Raw genomic sequence first — 15,085 nt, 5'->3', positions numbered from 1 at the left:
TTCCTTCCTCTCTAAGATGCTACGATAGAGAACGGAGCAGAGACAGGAGCCGATGAGTACGAAGGGATAAGGAGGAACAAAAGCGAAGCGGTCGAGAAGAGCGAAGATCAAACGACTGAGGTTTGAGAGAAAGGAGAAAACGGACGCGTCGTAAGATAAGGGAGAGCGACTTGGACGAGGACGATCCCGGCGATGCGTCGAAACTGTAATGAAAGATACATAGTAAGGTCAGCACGAACCACAGAGAAGTTGAGAAGAAGGGAAGAAAATACGAACTCCAGGGATCATGGCTGGCTCACCAAACCTCAACCGACTCCTCCACTCCTGCTTCCTCTCAATCGTCCAATCCTAACAGATTCCAACCCTCTTCCACCTGAGCCCTGATCACCAGACAAATTCACTCTCTCGCAGAAGAAGGATTCGAGAACCTTTGGGCCCTTGAGAACGACGTCTCGGTAGAGGAAGGGAACAGAGAGCTCAGCGAAGGCGAAGCTGGCTTGGGCGGCTTTAGGGAGGGTAGGAAGGTCGCAGAAAGAGAGGATGGAGCGTTTGAGTTCGATTGGGAGGGGAGGGACTGGCTGGTAAGCAGCGAGAGACGATTTTCCTGCTCCCGTCGTTCATAGGCTCATGATTGTTGAGAGGAAGGGAGGACGTGAAAGCTGCGATCTCTTCTCCTTCCCTGTCCTTTCAACTCCTTGCCTCCCAACCACATCGACCGAATCAAAACTTTCTCCGTTCTTGGTCCCTCGTAGTCACCTATCTCCTCCTCTCCATTACCGGTCCCTTCCACTCCTCGCAATCCCTCAGAAGAGAGTCTCGCCTCGGAGGTCGGACGTCGAACGCGTGTGAAGTCGACCCACTCGCCGCGTGAGTGCTCTCCTTCCTCCTCTTTGCCTTGGTTTTATAAGTCAACAGTCTCGACCTTTGTAAGAAGGTCAACCAGAAGCATGCAATCAGCAACGAGTACGGATCTGGAGCGGCTGGGGGGGCTGGAGGAGGACGGAAAGAAGGGACGGGACCTCACCGATCCTTCTTTCGAGTTCAACCTCCTCCTTCCGCCGATCTTCCTGATTGGGAAACCAGCCCCCCTCGTCGCTGAGGCATACTATAGCTCAGTTGGACTCTGGCTGACCCCTCCTTTCTTTCTTTCTCCTCCTAAAAGCGCCTCAAAACACACCTGCTCTTCCTCCCTCCCTTCCCTCCCCCCTCTCCCTCCCGCCCGACTCCATGTCCGCTCCTCCTTCCCAACCGCCTACTTCAACTTGCCCACTTTGCCCCAATTCTAAAGCCGACCTATCCGACTCGCAAAAGCTCAAAAATCACAACTCCGTTCGCCATAACCTCGTCTATACCGCTCGCGTCGACGTTGGCCTACCCTCCAGGACGGAGCTCACCCTTCATCGACCCAATCCGACTGGGAGTCTCAGCTGCCCTTCTCCTCGATGCTCTGGATCTGCCACCACTGGAAACAACATCAAGACACACGTCCAGAGCTGCAATGCTGCTAGAGTCTTCCTGGGAGGTGTCGTTACAGGGAAAGCTCCTCCTCCTCCTCCTCCTCCCTCCTCGTCGTCGTCGTCGTCACTCCCTCGCCCTCCTTCAACCACCTCCAACCTTCCCAACTTGAAGAGGAAAGCCTCTATCTCTACATCAACCCTTTCGACCAACGGCCAAGCCTCTTCTCTCCAACCCACCGACTCGCCGTCGCCCGACCTCCAGCAGCGAAAGCGAGCTCGACACTCCCTCGTCTCTCGTTCAACAGAGCCTGGAGAAGAGATGGAAGTTGACGTGAACGAACCGACGGATGACACGGTAGATCCCAAATGGTACACTCTAGAGATGGGACATGAACTCATGTGGGCGGTGGTGAATCTGAAGGACAAGAAGTAAGTCGAGTCGAGACTTTCCGACGCGTCGATCACGACTTGACCATTGTATCTTTTCACAGTGGAATTGCTCTGGCTTCGGAGTTCTACGTCTACCCAGACCTCGACGTCCACGTTGATTACCTGATGCAGATTCCAGATGCTTTCACGTTGAGGGACGTCCAGGTTTGTTTCTCCACCCTTTCCCTTCTCTTCTCCTCACTGCTTCCCGATCGCTGACGCACCTTCGATCCCCGTCTTCGCAGGATCATCTCGATACGGGAAGTCATGCTTCTCTCTACTACGTCAAGAAGTACCTCGATGGGTGTTTCAAGCAGGCGAGAGATTGTGAGTCCCTCCGTCCCTCTTTTCCCCGCTTGATGTACGACAGCTCTGACGCGTCTTTTTCCTCTTCCTAGACTTCCCTGCCGATCATCGCCTCCATAAAGCTGCCGTCCAGCTCACCGTTCGTTGTTGCTCTTCTTCTCGCTCAACCGCGCTCTCGATCTCCTCTCCATCTTTCCTTCCTGACGCGTCTCTCTTCTCTCCTTGCCTCTTTCCCTCCTTTCAGGCCATCGTCAAGCAGACCTACGACTACCTACCCTTCGCGGTCGATGCTTCTCCCTCTCCTACCGCTCTCATCTACGGCAAACCAACTCCCTACGTCGTCAGACCTCCTCGACCGTTCACCGACGAGGGATTCGACCACATCGTCGATTTCACCGCCAAGAAGCTTCATCGCACCAATAACCAGTCGAGGAGATCGCTCTACGGGCTCTCTCCTGATTTCTTCGACGAGCTGGCTTCGCAGGTCCGTCGAGTCGACCGTTTGCTCCTCGTTCTCTTCGACTGGGCTGACCTCTCTTTCTCCCTTTCGTTCGCTCGAACAGGACATCCCTTCGGCGACCTGGTACCTTTTCTACGTCAAGGGAACCAAGAAGTTCAGCTCCGCGATCAGGCCGATGACCAAAGCGATCAGGACAACGCTCGGGAAGCTTCAGGGAGACGTCAACGCCAACGCTGGAGGAGAAGACGCGATGGTAGACGCTTCCGCAGGATCAGGAACAGTAGCAGCTTCAGGAGCAGTACGGACAGCAGCACCTCCGATTATGCTCGGCTCCCCGAGACCTCGACCTCCAGCGGTCGCGCCGAACGCTGCCAAACCCTCCATCACTCGACCCCTCCATCCTCCCACAGTCCCCTCAACATCGACTCCCTCTTCCGAACCTTCTTCATCCACCCTTCCAGCGTCCATGTCGAAACCCAAGGTCCTTCCTCCTCCCACCGTCGCTTCCTCGACTCCAAACGTCAGACCGTCCGGCGTGGCTCCGACGCCCAAACAGGCCGGCTGGTTGAGCGGATTACTCAAAGAAACCATAGCAGCAGCAGCTCCGGATTCTGGATCAGCATCAACATCAGCTACATCTCCTCCTACTCGGGCTTCAGTCGTTCATCGAGCTCCTCAACCCTTCCCTCAAACCCTCTCCTCCACCTCACCCTCCGACGCTCTCTCTCCGCCGTCCGATCTCGCAACACCCACCAACCCCTCCTCTGTGGCACCATCCTTCCCCGTCGCGTCCGCTCCTACTCTCGACGAACCTAATTCTACCGTCGAAGAATCTACGGCCGTCGTCGACGAATCTCAACGTCCAGACGAACCCGAGGTCGCAATGGAACCAGCACCTTCCCCATCCTCAACTCAACCCATCTCTTCCTCCGCAACCCCCATGGATACGTCGGAAACCCTACCTCTCTTCGCTTCGGAACCGAAGAGCGAGGAGACTTCTTCGAAAGACGAAGGTCAGGACGCGTTCAACGAGCTCCTCCTCCTTTCTCAAGGAGTCGCGTCGTACGGGATGGAGGCGTCTGACGACGAGGACGAGGACGATGTCGACTTTGGGAGCATGAGTCACGAAGAGTTCGTTGCTTGTGAGTGCCAGATCAACTCTCGACCTCGCCCTTTCCACCCTCCTTTCCTTCGTTGCTGATCAGCTTCGTCCTCGACGCTTCTTCTCTTGACAGACACCGACCGAAACAAAGCTTCGACGAAACCTTTCTCGACCTCTCCGACTCCATCTCCTTTTCCGACCCTTCCGCTCACATCATCGTCGGCAGCTTCTCGACCCTCGTCCATCTCCGTTCGTTCAGTGTCTTCTTGCCATCGATCTCCCTCGTCGAGCCTCTTGCTCGAGAACTGATCTCGCTCTGTTCTCTTCGTTCCGCAGACCGAATCCACTACCCTTCGACTCGAGAACACCCGATTGTCGACTCGGAACTCGGAGCTTCGATCCTGCTTGGACGACTTGAGCGAGAAGATGAAGAGGGGAAAGGAGGAGCACGCGTCGCAGGTTCGTCTCTCCCCTCTTCTCCTTTCGCCCCTTTTCCCTTCTCCTCTAACGTCTTATCTCTAAGGCGGAATGAAACTGACTTCTCCCTCTGACCTTTTCTTCCAGGTCCAAGCTCTCCACGCCGCTCTCGCCTCCAAGGACGCTCAGCTTGTCGTCCTGAAGGACGCTACCGAGGCCGACTGGAGGGCACGATTCGTCAAGGTGGGTCCAGCTCTGTCTTTCTTGGAAAGGGCTCGCTCCTCTTTGGAGATCCCGACCCCAGCTGACGCTGCTTGCTTCTTTCTTCGCACGAACAGCTCGAGGAGGAGAAGGAAGCGTTGGAGGCGAAATGGAAGGCTGTGAGTCGCTCTCGTTCAGTTCCGTGCCCTCTTTCTATCTCGGAAGATCGGCTGACTCCTCTGCGTCTTATCCTCTTCTTTCCGTCTGCAGAAAGAGCTAGAGGAGGAACGGAAGGCCGAGGAACGAAGAGCGGCCGTGAGTTTCGTTCTCAACTTCCCTTCATCGGATTCCCCCTCTTCCTTGACACTTATCAACGATCTCCAAACTTAACTGTTCTCGATCTTCGATTATTTAGCTGGCTGCTCTGATGGGGACTTTGTAGACGTCGCTCTTCTCGAAGAGGACGCGTCGAGCTCGACGTTTCGGTTTTGTGAGTGCACACTCTCGAGCTTCACTTCGCACAACATCGAATCTGACCGACCTACTCTCCTCCTCTAGATGCGCGATTTATCTCTCATCTCGTGTTCCTCTTCACATCAGGACTCGCAGGTCGACGATCGTGACCCGTTTTCATTTGGACGCATTCCTAATCTACGTTTCTTTACGTTTGCCTCTTTCTTAACCTCTCAAGGGCTCGATATATGTTAATGAAACTCTTGCGACTCAAATTTCCTGATCACTGCGACTTTGTGCTTGAAGAAGGGGGACGGAAGCAAAGGAGGGAAGGGGGGAGGAACGAGGGTGAGCTCGAGCTTTCGACCCTTCCTTCCTTCTCACTTCTCACCATCACCATCGGTCCTTGCATCGCCACCTCATTCCCTCTTTGGCATCGTCTTCATCTCCTTCTTCCGCATACATCAACCCACCCCTCGCGTCTGACGAAGAGCAGGCGGCATCTCGTCCCTAGTTCGTTCGAGCTCAACACCTCTCCTCCCTTCCTTCCCTCTCCCCATTCAACGGACTCAAGACGCTATCTCTCGTAATCTCGTCGACCCGGTCTCTACAGCAGTCCAAACAGGTTCATTCTCTATAATGCTTCCTCGACCATAGATATCAAGCTAACGAGCTTCCGTCCTCTTCGTGGCTCCCTCCCTAGCATCCTGGGCCTCTCGTCCCCCGCCCCGTCGTTACCGCCACTACCTCCTACTTCAAATCATCTCCATGCCATCTCAAGGTATTAAGCAGAAGCCAGCTTCAAAGAATTCGGTCGGCGAGAGGAGGGAAGGGGTCCAGGAACGACTCCAGCTCCAGCTGAAGAAGGACGGTTTGGAGCTCTGGGGCAAAGTGGCTGCCTACTATCGAGAGTGAGTCTACTGCCCATCGAGGACGTCGAACTATCGTCTAAAAGTGAAAGTCGAGAGAGGGAGGTGCAAGGAACTGACTTGACTTGATTCTCGTCCACTCGCAGAGGGGTCTGGCTTTCATCTCTCTTCCCTCCAGCTCCCATGGGCTTCGCTAGGCATTCTCTCGAGAGACCGAGGTACCTAGCACAGGTTGAAGTATATCTCTCTTCCCTCGTTTAGCAAAGAAACCGAATACTCGAGCTGACCTGCCTCCTTCCCTCTCCTCTCCCTCCTCCCAGCACAAGGTCGTCCTCGGCCTCTACAGTTCTCTGGACCAGGTCAAGGCTGATATCGACGGAGTTTTGAAACATGTAAAAACTGGTCAGTCTCTTCTCTGTTCTTTCAATCACAAGTTGACGGAACTGACCTCTGTTTCTCTGCCTCGCGCCCTTCAGAGACGACTTCCTTCGCCGTCTCCGATGCCGCTGAACGACTCCGAGTGAGCATCGAACCTTCTTCTTACCTCTCCTCGGAACCTCCTAAAAAGCTGTTGATTGAATTTCCAGATCATCGCTCAACAAACCTACACTCGCATCCGATCCGTCGTCCCTCCTCCGCCGTCGCCTCCTCACTTCGCACGGAAGAAGCTCGAACCAACTGCTCCCTCGCTCCCTTCAAAACCCCGACCCGTTCCAGCACCAGCACCTCGAGCTCCTCCCAGTCTTCTCCCCAAGCCTTCATCTTCTCCTACCGTGCGTCTCTTTCAACTCCTTCCGCGCTAGCAACCCAAACACTGACCGACGCGTCGTCTTCTTTCATTCGTTTTCTCAGCTCAACACCGTGTCTCGATCCCAAGCCCAAGCCGACGCTCTTAAAATCTTTGCCCAGCAGGTTGAGATTGATGCGCTCAAGGCTGAGGTAGCAGAGCTGAAGGCTGCTCGAGCTTCGGAGGAGTCTGCGAGGAAGAGGAAGAGGGAGGAGGTCGAAGCAGAGGGCGATGGGCTGGAAGCGTTGAACGAGCTTTTGGAGCTGCTGAAGGACTCGGGTAAAAGCTACGAGTCGGAAGAAGAGGTGGGAGTCGCCGGCGGTGAACCGATGGAGATGGTAGTCGAAGAGGAGGTGGAGAACCAAGTCGAGGCGGTGGAAGAAGCGGAGTCGTCGAGGTCGCGTCCCAGTGAGTTTCACCCTCCTTCTCTCTCCCTTCTCATTCTCCTTTCTCTTCGTTGACCAATGTCAACTCTCTCTTTCAATTTTCAGATCTCATCTCTCGCTCCCTTTCCCCTCAAAAACCTTCGACCATCGCAACCTCTCCAGCAACTCGACGAGCAGTCTCCATCGCTCCTCCCGTCACTCCCGCCGTCGCCGTCTCGTCGTGGTCGCTACCTCCCACCTCTTCGCCATGGGTGGACTCTCCTCATGAAGGCCAGAAGAGAAGGAGATTGGACTGGAGTGAGATCAAGGATCAGAGAAGGGATGCGGAGAGGGTGGGATGAACGGGATGAGACGAGACGAAGGCGAGCCTTCGAGTCTCCGAGCTCGTTGTCGGTTTTGAGAGAGGATTCCTCCTTACTGACACCGTTATTTTTTTGCCCTCTCCAGTACCTCAAATCAATGCCTTCAAGCTCAGATCCTCGACCTCAAACGAATCGACGGACGAACGAAGGTTATTTCACACACGCGTTTCCCTCCGTCGCTCTCGTCCTCGTGCTGACCTGCTTCGTCTCTCCCCCCTTCTCTCTCGCAGTTCCCATTTTTTGCACATGCATATTCCTTTACTTCATGTTCCTTTGAACCTGGCATATCTAGCCGCTTACGAGCCTCTTGAAAACTCTTTTCTCCCTCGCTTACTCTTCTTTGTTGTTTCATGCCGTCGCTCTATGTATCGCTTAGGCCTTGTACTCTCTACCACCCCTAAATAAAGCTGAATCCAGAAACCCACGGGCATCGCAGAGTCAACATGAGGCGATTCGAAAACGAAACAGGCAAACGAGAGTTCGACGCGTCCGACCGAAGAGACTGAGAGGGAGAGAGAGAAGACTAAGGAGAGCTAGATAAGATAGTAATGGAGAAAAAGAGGGGGTGGACAAGCATGTATGAGATCGGGGAAAGATGGCAGACGGAAAGAGGTGAACAAAGTGGGTGTATGCGAGAAGAGAGAACATGCAAGGGATCGGAAAGGAGAACGAAGCAAAACAAATCAGGAAAGCGAAGCAGAAAGGAAAGAATAAGTTAGAGAGGAGAAGTCCAAGCATCTACCAAAATCCAGGCTTAGTAGCCAACGCGACTGCCTCCCTAGCGGGGTTCCTAGGAGGTCTTATCGGCGAAGGAGGAGGCGACGACGACGAGCTCGAAGAGGCGAACGAGGAAGCTGATCCTCGAGAGATCGCTGGACCGAGAGTGAAGGATGGAGCGTGGGGACTGCTGCTGCTCCGGCTGCTGAGGAGGGTCTCGGTGGTGGTGGAGTTGGCGATGGTTTGGGTGGAGGCGGGACGAGGTTTGACGTTGAGAGGGTGAATCGTCGATTCTGTTAGAGGAAGAGAGAGCGGAGGAGACGGGTCAGTTGAAGGACGAGAAAAGGCTATTAAGGGAAGAAGAAGACTCACCCTGAGAGTACAAACTACTCCCATCGTCCGAAGCCAGCTCCTCCAACTCGCTCTCACTCGCCAAATCCACCTCCATCCCTCCTTGCCCATCCCACTGACTGCTCCTCTTCTTCTGCCCAAACGTCCCACAGCTGCTCACTCTCGCTCTCATCTTCCTCTCCCGTTCGTCCCCACCTCCATCTCCTCCGAGGGAGAAGAACTCCTCAGCCTTGACGAACGGCATCTGAGGGAGGTCCTGATCCTGGTTCACCGCGACGGGAGCAGCGATTCCTGGAGGACGGAGAGATCTTCGACGGGGTGAAAGATCAAGGAGAGCGTCTTTGGGTGGTGTAGCGATGGGGAAGAGGGATACGTCGAGTGGGGAGGAAGGAGGGATGTCGGGGAGATGGGGAGGAGGGACGTCGATGTCGATGGGAACGGGGAAGAAGGTTGCTTTGGGACGAGGGAGAGCGTTGTGTGGGGAGGAAGAGCGAAGGCGTGGTGTAACTGGGGGGAGGGAGGAGAACCCCGTTGAAGAAGAGTCGGCGGAGGAGTGTGTTCGACCGCGTTGACGAGCTGAAGTTCGGTCGTCGTCGGAATCGAGGGAGGGCGGGAGAGCGGAGAGAGCCTCGTAGGTCGTTTGGAGATTTTCATCGTCGAAAAGGTGAGCGATACCGAGTCCTTGTCCTCCAAGATCGACGTCGAGTTCCCAGGTTTCGTTGGTCGACCTGGATGCGAAGGAGAGTCGTGGAGTCGCCTCGGTTTCGGTTTGCTCTCCGTCCTGATCGAAGTATCCTGCCGCCGGGTGGTGATAGCTCTCCCTCTCTGCTCCTGTGACTGTAAATTCCATCTCCTCTTCGTCTCGGAGAACTGGAAGAGGCTTGCTCCACCCTGTTCCTCTCAAGAACCTCTTCGACAACGACGCGTCTCCTCCTCCCCCAGCCCGACCCTGTCCCGCTTCGATGACCGAGCATGCGACCTGATGCTCCCAGCTGTCCGACGGGAAGCCTTCCGGTTTTCGAGCGGCGGCAGCAAGGTTGGACGATGAGGAGGAAGATGTGAAGATGGAGCCGAGGAGCGAGGAGAGGGAACGACGAGACGACGACGACCTCGGGAGTTTCTTGGTGCTCGACGAGGACGCCAACGGAGGGAGGTAGGCTTGTCCTTCTTTGATGGACGACGGTGCTGATGGTTGAGCGTTGGATGGTCGGAAGTAGGGTGAAGAAGGGAGGGAGGTTCGTCTGGCAGGGAAGGAGGTAGGAGGTCGAGTGGAAGAGGAGGGAGCGAGCGAGCTTTGCCTGTCCGTGAGGAGAAGGGTTCTGGTGGAGGCAGAGGTTGGGAGAGCGAGGACGACAGCGGGAGTCGATGGACCTCGAGTGTTGCTGAGCGAGGCGTAGACAATTTGGGAGTCGAGAGGGTCGAAGGTGGAGTTGGAGTGCTGAGAGGATCGAATGGTCGAAGAGGAGGGGAAAGAATGCACGTCGCCGACTGGAAAAGGATGAAAAGATCGCAGAAGAAAACTGTCAGCTTTCTTAGTCTCTCTTGGTAGAAACAGGATACCCGAAGGGACGAACTGCTGAAGAGAGTACTACTTCTTTGCCTTCCCTTGGACTCATCGAAGGCCGACGAGGAAGACGATCGCGAGGGGAGGGAAGGCCTGTTGACCGCTGAGGCAGAGCTTGAACGAGAATGAGGAGACCTGAGAGAAGAGGGTTCACTCATGGGTATCGAGCTGATGTTGACGGTGGTGGAGGAGGAGGAGGCGAGGGAAGGGAAAGTGTAGGAGCTATCCATGGCGAAGGAAGGTCCACTGCGGTGAGGGAAGAAACGAGGGGGTGAGCTCGACGAAAGGGCATCAAAGGGATCTCTTAGGGGGGTCAGAGAGCGGAAAAGTTTCAACTTACGAGTTGGTAGAGGGGGTAACTCTTGTTCTCTGACCGAGGCTGGAAGGGAACGGCTGAGATGGGCGAGGGGGGCTTTGAAGGAGGAAGGGAGCTGAAGGAGAGAAGGAAGCTCAGAAAGTCAGCTTCGACCTTCCTTCCTTCCTTTTGCTCTTCTCTTCGCCACCTTCGCTCCTTGAAGTCTGAGCTTACCTGAGAGAAGACGATGAGATTACAAGCTAGACACTGAACGATGATCCGAAAAGAAGCCTGAAAGTGATGGTTTGGAGGAGGAAGAGGAGAAAGGCAAGGGAGCGAAGTCGTCGATCTCATTTGTCGGCCTTGGGAGGCTGAAACGCGGGAGTGTCGACGGGAGTCCTCAAGCAAATCGCTCCAGCTTTTTTGGCTCTTCTCTGAAAAACAAGCCTCCTCGATGAGATCGGTTAATGAGCTCGACCTCGATGAGGTCGGTGGAGTTTTTCGGGACGGAAATGGGAAGGAGAGAGGAGAGAGGGGGTGGTCTCGACGCGTCGTCCCCTCTTGGAGGATTGTTTGTACAAAGTTCTGTGTTTCTTCTTTCCTGCAATACGGCCGACAGAAAGTTTTCAACAGGCTCAGAGTTAAAGGTCGCACCTGATGGTGGAGCAGGGAGCCACGAGAAGGTTGCAGACAGGATGAAAATCGAATAAAGGGCGTCCCCTGCAGAGGATTCTGATTCGAGTAGCTTCGTCTTAGATATCCAGTGGGAGTATATATCTCCTCAGCTAGCGTGAGACCCAGTCTAGGAGGCAGAAAGATATCGGCTCGATTTCCTCGAGAGACACCGGCGCGTCGCGAGCGGTTCCGAGACTGCCGACGCATCGAAAAGCAAAGCCAGACCGAGCTCCAGCTCGTGCCAGAACAAACAAGTGCTTCTTCTAGTAGTACCCTCGTACCTCCGAACTTCGTTGTTCCAGTCTAGAAACCTGAGCAGAGCGAACGACAAACTCGCGTCGTCGTCCCACTACTCTCTTCCCCCCTTCTCTCTCGTGCAACCCACGATTCCATTCGGAAACTCACAAACATATCATCGCCCTCTCATTCGTCCCAACATTAAGCTCCTCTATGTCGACCCTAAGGCTTGTAGCCGTTCTTCCTTCCCTGCTCCAACCTCTCCTGCTCGAAGGACGAGCTTCCCTTGACCGCGGCCGGCTGGCTCTGGTAAGGGATCGTAGGGTAGGCGGGATCGAAAGGGTTGTTCATCCAGATGGTGGCCTGTAGAAGTAATAGAGAGATCGGGAAAGAAAGTAGAGGAAGAGAGGTGGGCAAGGAGAAGAGAGAGGGAGGAAGGGTGGTGAGCTCGAGCTTCGGGAGGAAGATCGGAAGAGGAGGGACTTACACCGCAAGCCGTGCAGGCCATGAGGAAGAACTGTCGAGTAAGAAGAAGGTGGGATGAGAGTCAGTTCGAGGTTTGTTAGTGGAACAGAAGGAAGCCTCGACGGAAGGAAGAGGAGGGACGGGAAGGGAAGGTCGAGCTCACGAAAAGTCTAGCCGCGAAGCTCCCTTGAAGCTGCATGCTTTCCCCCTTCTTGATCATCCTAGGCACTTCCTGGGAAGAGATCTTGGTTCGAATTTGAAGGTGGAGTGGCGAGAGGGAGGAAGGTCGGGAGGAGGAGAGGAGAAGGGAGGGAGGGAAGGAGGTCGAGCGGCGAGAGAGGAGGGAGCAGAGGGAAGAAGAGGAGGATCGGAAGGACATTGCTTGACGAAGGAACGAGGTTGAGAGTGGGTTGAGGTGGTGACGTGAAAGGTCGGAAAGGGGTAGGCGAAGTTTTTGGGTGTTGTTTAGTTTTTCTGGGGGTGGTGGAGGGAGGGAGAAGAGGAGGAGATGGACGAAATCGAGAGGTAATCGCTTCGAACGACGACCTTGGTCTCCCTCCTTCCCGCCTTCTCTTCCTTCCCCTTCAAGACCATGAAGACGACTCCAGCTCAACTCGCCAACGCTCTCCTCTCGCATCCTCTCGGCTTCGAAGGAATCGTAGCTCAAACTAGGTTGAGGGATATCAGAGATCTGGTGAGCTTGTCTTTCCTTCCCACTCCATCATCGAATCGACTCTCGCCTTGCTGACTCGTCCTCCAGCTGAACGAGGTCACCGTTCACGAGATACCCGAACAGATTATATTCTGGGCAAGTCAGCTTCCTCTCGTTCCCTACGACCAGACTCGTGCTAGACTGAACGACGCTTCTTCTTCGCGCCTTCGTTTCGCTCAGGAAGAATCCTCAGCCGTCTACCTCCTCCAGGTCTTGCATCACTTCAGATCCTTCGACATCTCCGTCTTCAACATCGGTATCGCATGCTACCAGGCTCAGTGGCTTCGACGTGCTCTCTATACCGCTTCTGGCGCTCGCTTCTACCGGGAGCAGAAGGAGGAGAATCGACTTCTCTCCCTCGACCTCCTTGAGAAGATCTCGAAGCTGCCATCTGTCGTCTTCCAGGTACGTACGCCCTCAGTACCTCTTTGCCCTCAAAACACTGATCTCCCGTGTATGGAGATGCTCTCTGATGCCCTCCTTTCCTCTTTGCCATCGTCTCAGGACGAGTTCGTCGAAGGGAATGTCTCCCCCTTCGTTCGCCTTCTCTACTACTCCGTCACGACCACTCCTCACTACGTCTACCACGGCCGGAGAGCGAAGAATCCGATCTCCTTTCCTTCTTCCACTCTCCAGAGACTGGAAGTCCGACTCCCCTTCCTCGAACGACTCATGCTCCAGCTTGGACAACCGGCGCTGTTGGAAGGAGGTTTGGACGCTGGGAGTCTCCTCCTCCTGGCTTGCTTGATCAAAGAGACGGACTGGTCTGATCTCGGCACTCCTGTCATCGAGCCTCGAAACCTCCCATGGGTTACCTGCGAGTTGGTACGAGACGGGAAGTTCGATGATTCAGCTCTCGAGCACGCTTTCGGTCAGTGTCGGGAAGGGGTCGAGATGGCCTTCTGTGGACGAGTAAGTCTTTCCGCCTCTCTCCCCAACGCTCCTCAACACTGATCGTGTTCTTCTTCGCTTCCTCCAGTGTAAAGCAGCAAGGTACTGCTGCAAAGGTTCGCCCGTCGTCCTTTTCTCGTTTCGACAACGTCGTCTCTGCTCACCTCTCTGTCTTCCTTTTTCGCACTCAGAACATCAGCGAGCTCACTGGAAACGACACAAACTCCTCTGCTTCAAACCTCAGTGGTGTTGATGGTGGATTTCGATCGGTGAGTCCACTTCTTCTTCGTCCTCCCTCGACGCGACGCGACTGGAGCTGAACCTTTCGTTCGCTTCTTCTCTGGATCTCGCTTTCCAGACCCCGAGGATCGGATTGACCCTTTCAATATCTCGCTTCCTCGTCTTTACGCTTTCGGTGAGCTCGACTCTGTTCATTCTTCGTCCGCCGAGATCTCCTTTCTGACGTCGATCTTTGCTTTCTCCTCGTTTCTCACGCTCAGCAGTCCCTCGCTTCGATTGAATCCCACAGCGACCTAATGACCAGTTAACTCGTTCGTTATGTTCTTCGTCCGAAAGACGCTGGTGTATATCCACTGAGAGCAAGAAAGAAACCAGTTCTCGTCGATGTTTTTACTCGACAAGAGTTCAAAGCACCATACAGTCTGCTCGATTGACGTTTGCATGGTATCAACGTCGTAAACCCCAAAATAGAAAGAGCGGGATATGCAAATCAAAAAGGGTATGGAAAACCAGAGATCGAGTCCCCAAGGGAAAACCGAGAAAGCTTTCTGGACTCCCTCCTGAGGGAAAGAGAGCGTCTTGAGGGAGAGCTGATGAAGAAGAAGGTATCAGGAGTTGCCGATGAGGGTGGTGATCTAGGTGCGAGCACAAACAAGTTCGAATGAAAAGAAGTCGCGTCGCGTACGCGTCGTCGTTGCTCTTTCCCTTCTCTCTCCTCTCCCAACCTCTCAGCCCTGAGCTCAGGTCCTACCGAAAAACCAAAGAGAGGATCATAAAATCGGAACCGCAAAATCTAAGCTCGGCCCTCGCCACCTCCCCCCTCTCCTTCCCTCACCTTGACCCGTCCTTCACCACCTGAGCGGGAGAGCATCTCGCATGTTCCGCCATGAGATCTTTGTGAACCCTGTGAACCTCGTAGAGAGTGTTTTTGTACGTTTCCGCTCGATGCTTCAGAGTGGCCTTCTCTTCCTCGTCCGACTTCTTGATGGCTTGGAGACGGGAAACCTGCGAGCGAGCGAGAAGAAAAGAATAGAAGGAAGGAGGAAGAGGATTAGTGTGAGAAGATTACAGAGAGAGAGAGGGAAAGAGAGACAGAAGAGAAAGAAGGAGAGAAAGGAAGAGAGGCGAAAGGCGACGACGCGACGAAAGAGAACGAAGAGACGACTCACCTCCGCCCTCAACTCTCTCAACTCCACGTCCTTCTGATCCTCCTTCTGCTCCGTCCCACCACCCATCCAACCATCTCTAGTCTCCTCCTTCACGTTCACTCCTGCCCTCTTCTCGCCAGCACCAGCAGCAACCCCTCCGTTCAACGATCCCTCTCCCGACCCAGTCCCTGACGCGAGAAGCGTCTCCATCTGACTCAGCTCCAGCTTGGTTCGATTGAGGTCGACGAGGAGAGCAGCGTTTTTAGATTCGAGCCGGTTGGCTTTGTCGAGAGCGGCGACTCCCTTTCCGATGGTTCCACGAAGCTGGGAGAACGAACGAACGAAAAGGAAGCGACCCGTCAGCGAAGGATCGTCGACTCTGCTCGAGAGAAAAAGCCAGCTCAGGTAAAGCGAAGGCGTGTCGTCATGAACTGACCGTCTTATCCTTCTTCTCCATCGCACTCTTCCCCTCCTTCACCTTCTCCTCCAACTCCACAAGCTTCTTTTCCAACCCTCCCTTCGTCTCGTCCCACGTCCCCTTCTCCTGAGCCCAAGCAGCCT

At 54.6% G+C, this 15,085-nt stretch overlaps 6 protein-coding genes across 6 annotated transcripts; 4 read left to right on the top strand and 2 right to left on the bottom strand.

Moving 5' to 3' along the window:
* The first annotated feature begins 1,485 nt into the window (after positions 1 to 1,485).
* Positions 1,486 to 5,095, top strand: BDY24DRAFT_399746 (uncharacterized protein). The gene is made up of 12 exons (XM_076641874.1): positions 1,486 to 1,886; positions 1,949 to 2,051; positions 2,132 to 2,213; positions 2,285 to 2,676; positions 2,756 to 3,794; positions 3,888 to 4,003; positions 4,091 to 4,213; positions 4,319 to 4,414; positions 4,510 to 4,551; positions 4,643 to 4,687; positions 4,788 to 4,862; positions 4,931 to 5,095. The coding sequence occupies exons 1-11, from the start codon at positions 1,777 to 1,779 to the stop codon at positions 4,812 to 4,814; spliced, it is 2,175 nt and encodes a 724-aa protein (XP_076493604.1). The 5' UTR covers positions 1,486 to 1,776; the 3' UTR covers positions 4,815 to 4,862; positions 4,931 to 5,095.
* Positions 5,096 to 5,222: 127 nt separating this feature from the next.
* BDY24DRAFT_399739 (uncharacterized protein) lies at positions 5,223 to 7,584 on the top strand. The gene is made up of 10 exons (XM_076641873.1): positions 5,223 to 5,450; positions 5,529 to 5,736; positions 5,841 to 5,931; positions 6,015 to 6,096; positions 6,171 to 6,214; positions 6,282 to 6,467; positions 6,547 to 6,889; positions 6,973 to 7,229; positions 7,315 to 7,378; positions 7,460 to 7,584. The coding sequence occupies exons 2-8, from the start codon at positions 5,594 to 5,596 to the stop codon at positions 7,206 to 7,208; spliced, it is 1,125 nt and encodes a 374-aa protein (XP_076493603.1). The 5' UTR covers positions 5,223 to 5,450; positions 5,529 to 5,593; the 3' UTR covers positions 7,209 to 7,229; positions 7,315 to 7,378; positions 7,460 to 7,584.
* On the bottom strand, positions 7,551 to 10,512 carry BDY24DRAFT_399735 (uncharacterized protein). The gene is made up of 5 exons (XM_076641872.1): positions 10,391 to 10,512; positions 10,202 to 10,292; positions 9,872 to 10,107; positions 8,319 to 9,785; positions 7,551 to 8,239 (listed from the first exon to the last, which is right to left on the bottom strand). The coding sequence occupies exons 3-5, from the start codon at positions 10,089 to 10,091 to the stop codon at positions 7,968 to 7,970; spliced, it is 1,959 nt and encodes a 652-aa protein (XP_076493602.1). The 5' UTR covers positions 10,092 to 10,107; positions 10,202 to 10,292; positions 10,391 to 10,512; the 3' UTR covers positions 7,551 to 7,967.
* A 388-nt stretch (positions 10,513 to 10,900) lies between these two features.
* On the top strand, positions 10,901 to 12,018 carry BDY24DRAFT_399734 (uncharacterized protein). The gene is made up of 3 exons (XM_076641871.1): positions 10,901 to 11,431; positions 11,556 to 11,585; positions 11,697 to 12,018. Exons 1-3 carry the CDS (start codon positions 11,282 to 11,284, stop codon positions 11,934 to 11,936), a joined length of 420 nt encoding a protein of 139 aa, XP_076493601.1. The 5' UTR covers positions 10,901 to 11,281; the 3' UTR covers positions 11,937 to 12,018.
* Positions 12,019 to 12,074: 56 nt separating this feature from the next.
* On the top strand, positions 12,075 to 13,692 carry BDY24DRAFT_399731 (zinc finger MYND domain-containing protein). Its single transcript, XM_076641870.1, has 6 exons — positions 12,075 to 12,227; positions 12,294 to 13,157; positions 13,225 to 13,252; positions 13,328 to 13,405; positions 13,495 to 13,551; positions 13,637 to 13,692. The coding sequence occupies exons 1-4, from the start codon at positions 12,126 to 12,128 to the stop codon at positions 13,387 to 13,389; spliced, it is 1,056 nt and encodes a 351-aa protein (XP_076493600.1). The 5' UTR covers positions 12,075 to 12,125; the 3' UTR covers positions 13,390 to 13,405; positions 13,495 to 13,551; positions 13,637 to 13,692.
* Positions 13,693 to 14,306: 614 nt separating this feature from the next.
* BDY24DRAFT_399729 (uncharacterized protein) lies at positions 14,307 to 14,623 on the bottom strand. The gene has a single exon (XM_076641869.1). It carries the CDS (start codon positions 14,609 to 14,611, stop codon positions 14,327 to 14,329), a length of 285 nt encoding a protein of 94 aa, XP_076493599.1. The 5' UTR covers positions 14,612 to 14,623; the 3' UTR covers positions 14,307 to 14,326.
* Positions 14,624 to 15,085: the final 462 nt, after the last annotated feature.

This window comes from Mrakia frigida, assembly GCF_051309035.1.
Source record: "Mrakia frigida strain ATCC 22029 unplaced genomic scaffold BDY24scaffold_33, whole genome shotgun sequence".
NCBI classification, from domain to species: Eukaryota; Fungi; Basidiomycota; class Tremellomycetes; order Cystofilobasidiales; family Mrakiaceae; genus Mrakia; species Mrakia frigida.
This window is presented reverse-complemented; position numbering and strand designations above follow the sequence as displayed.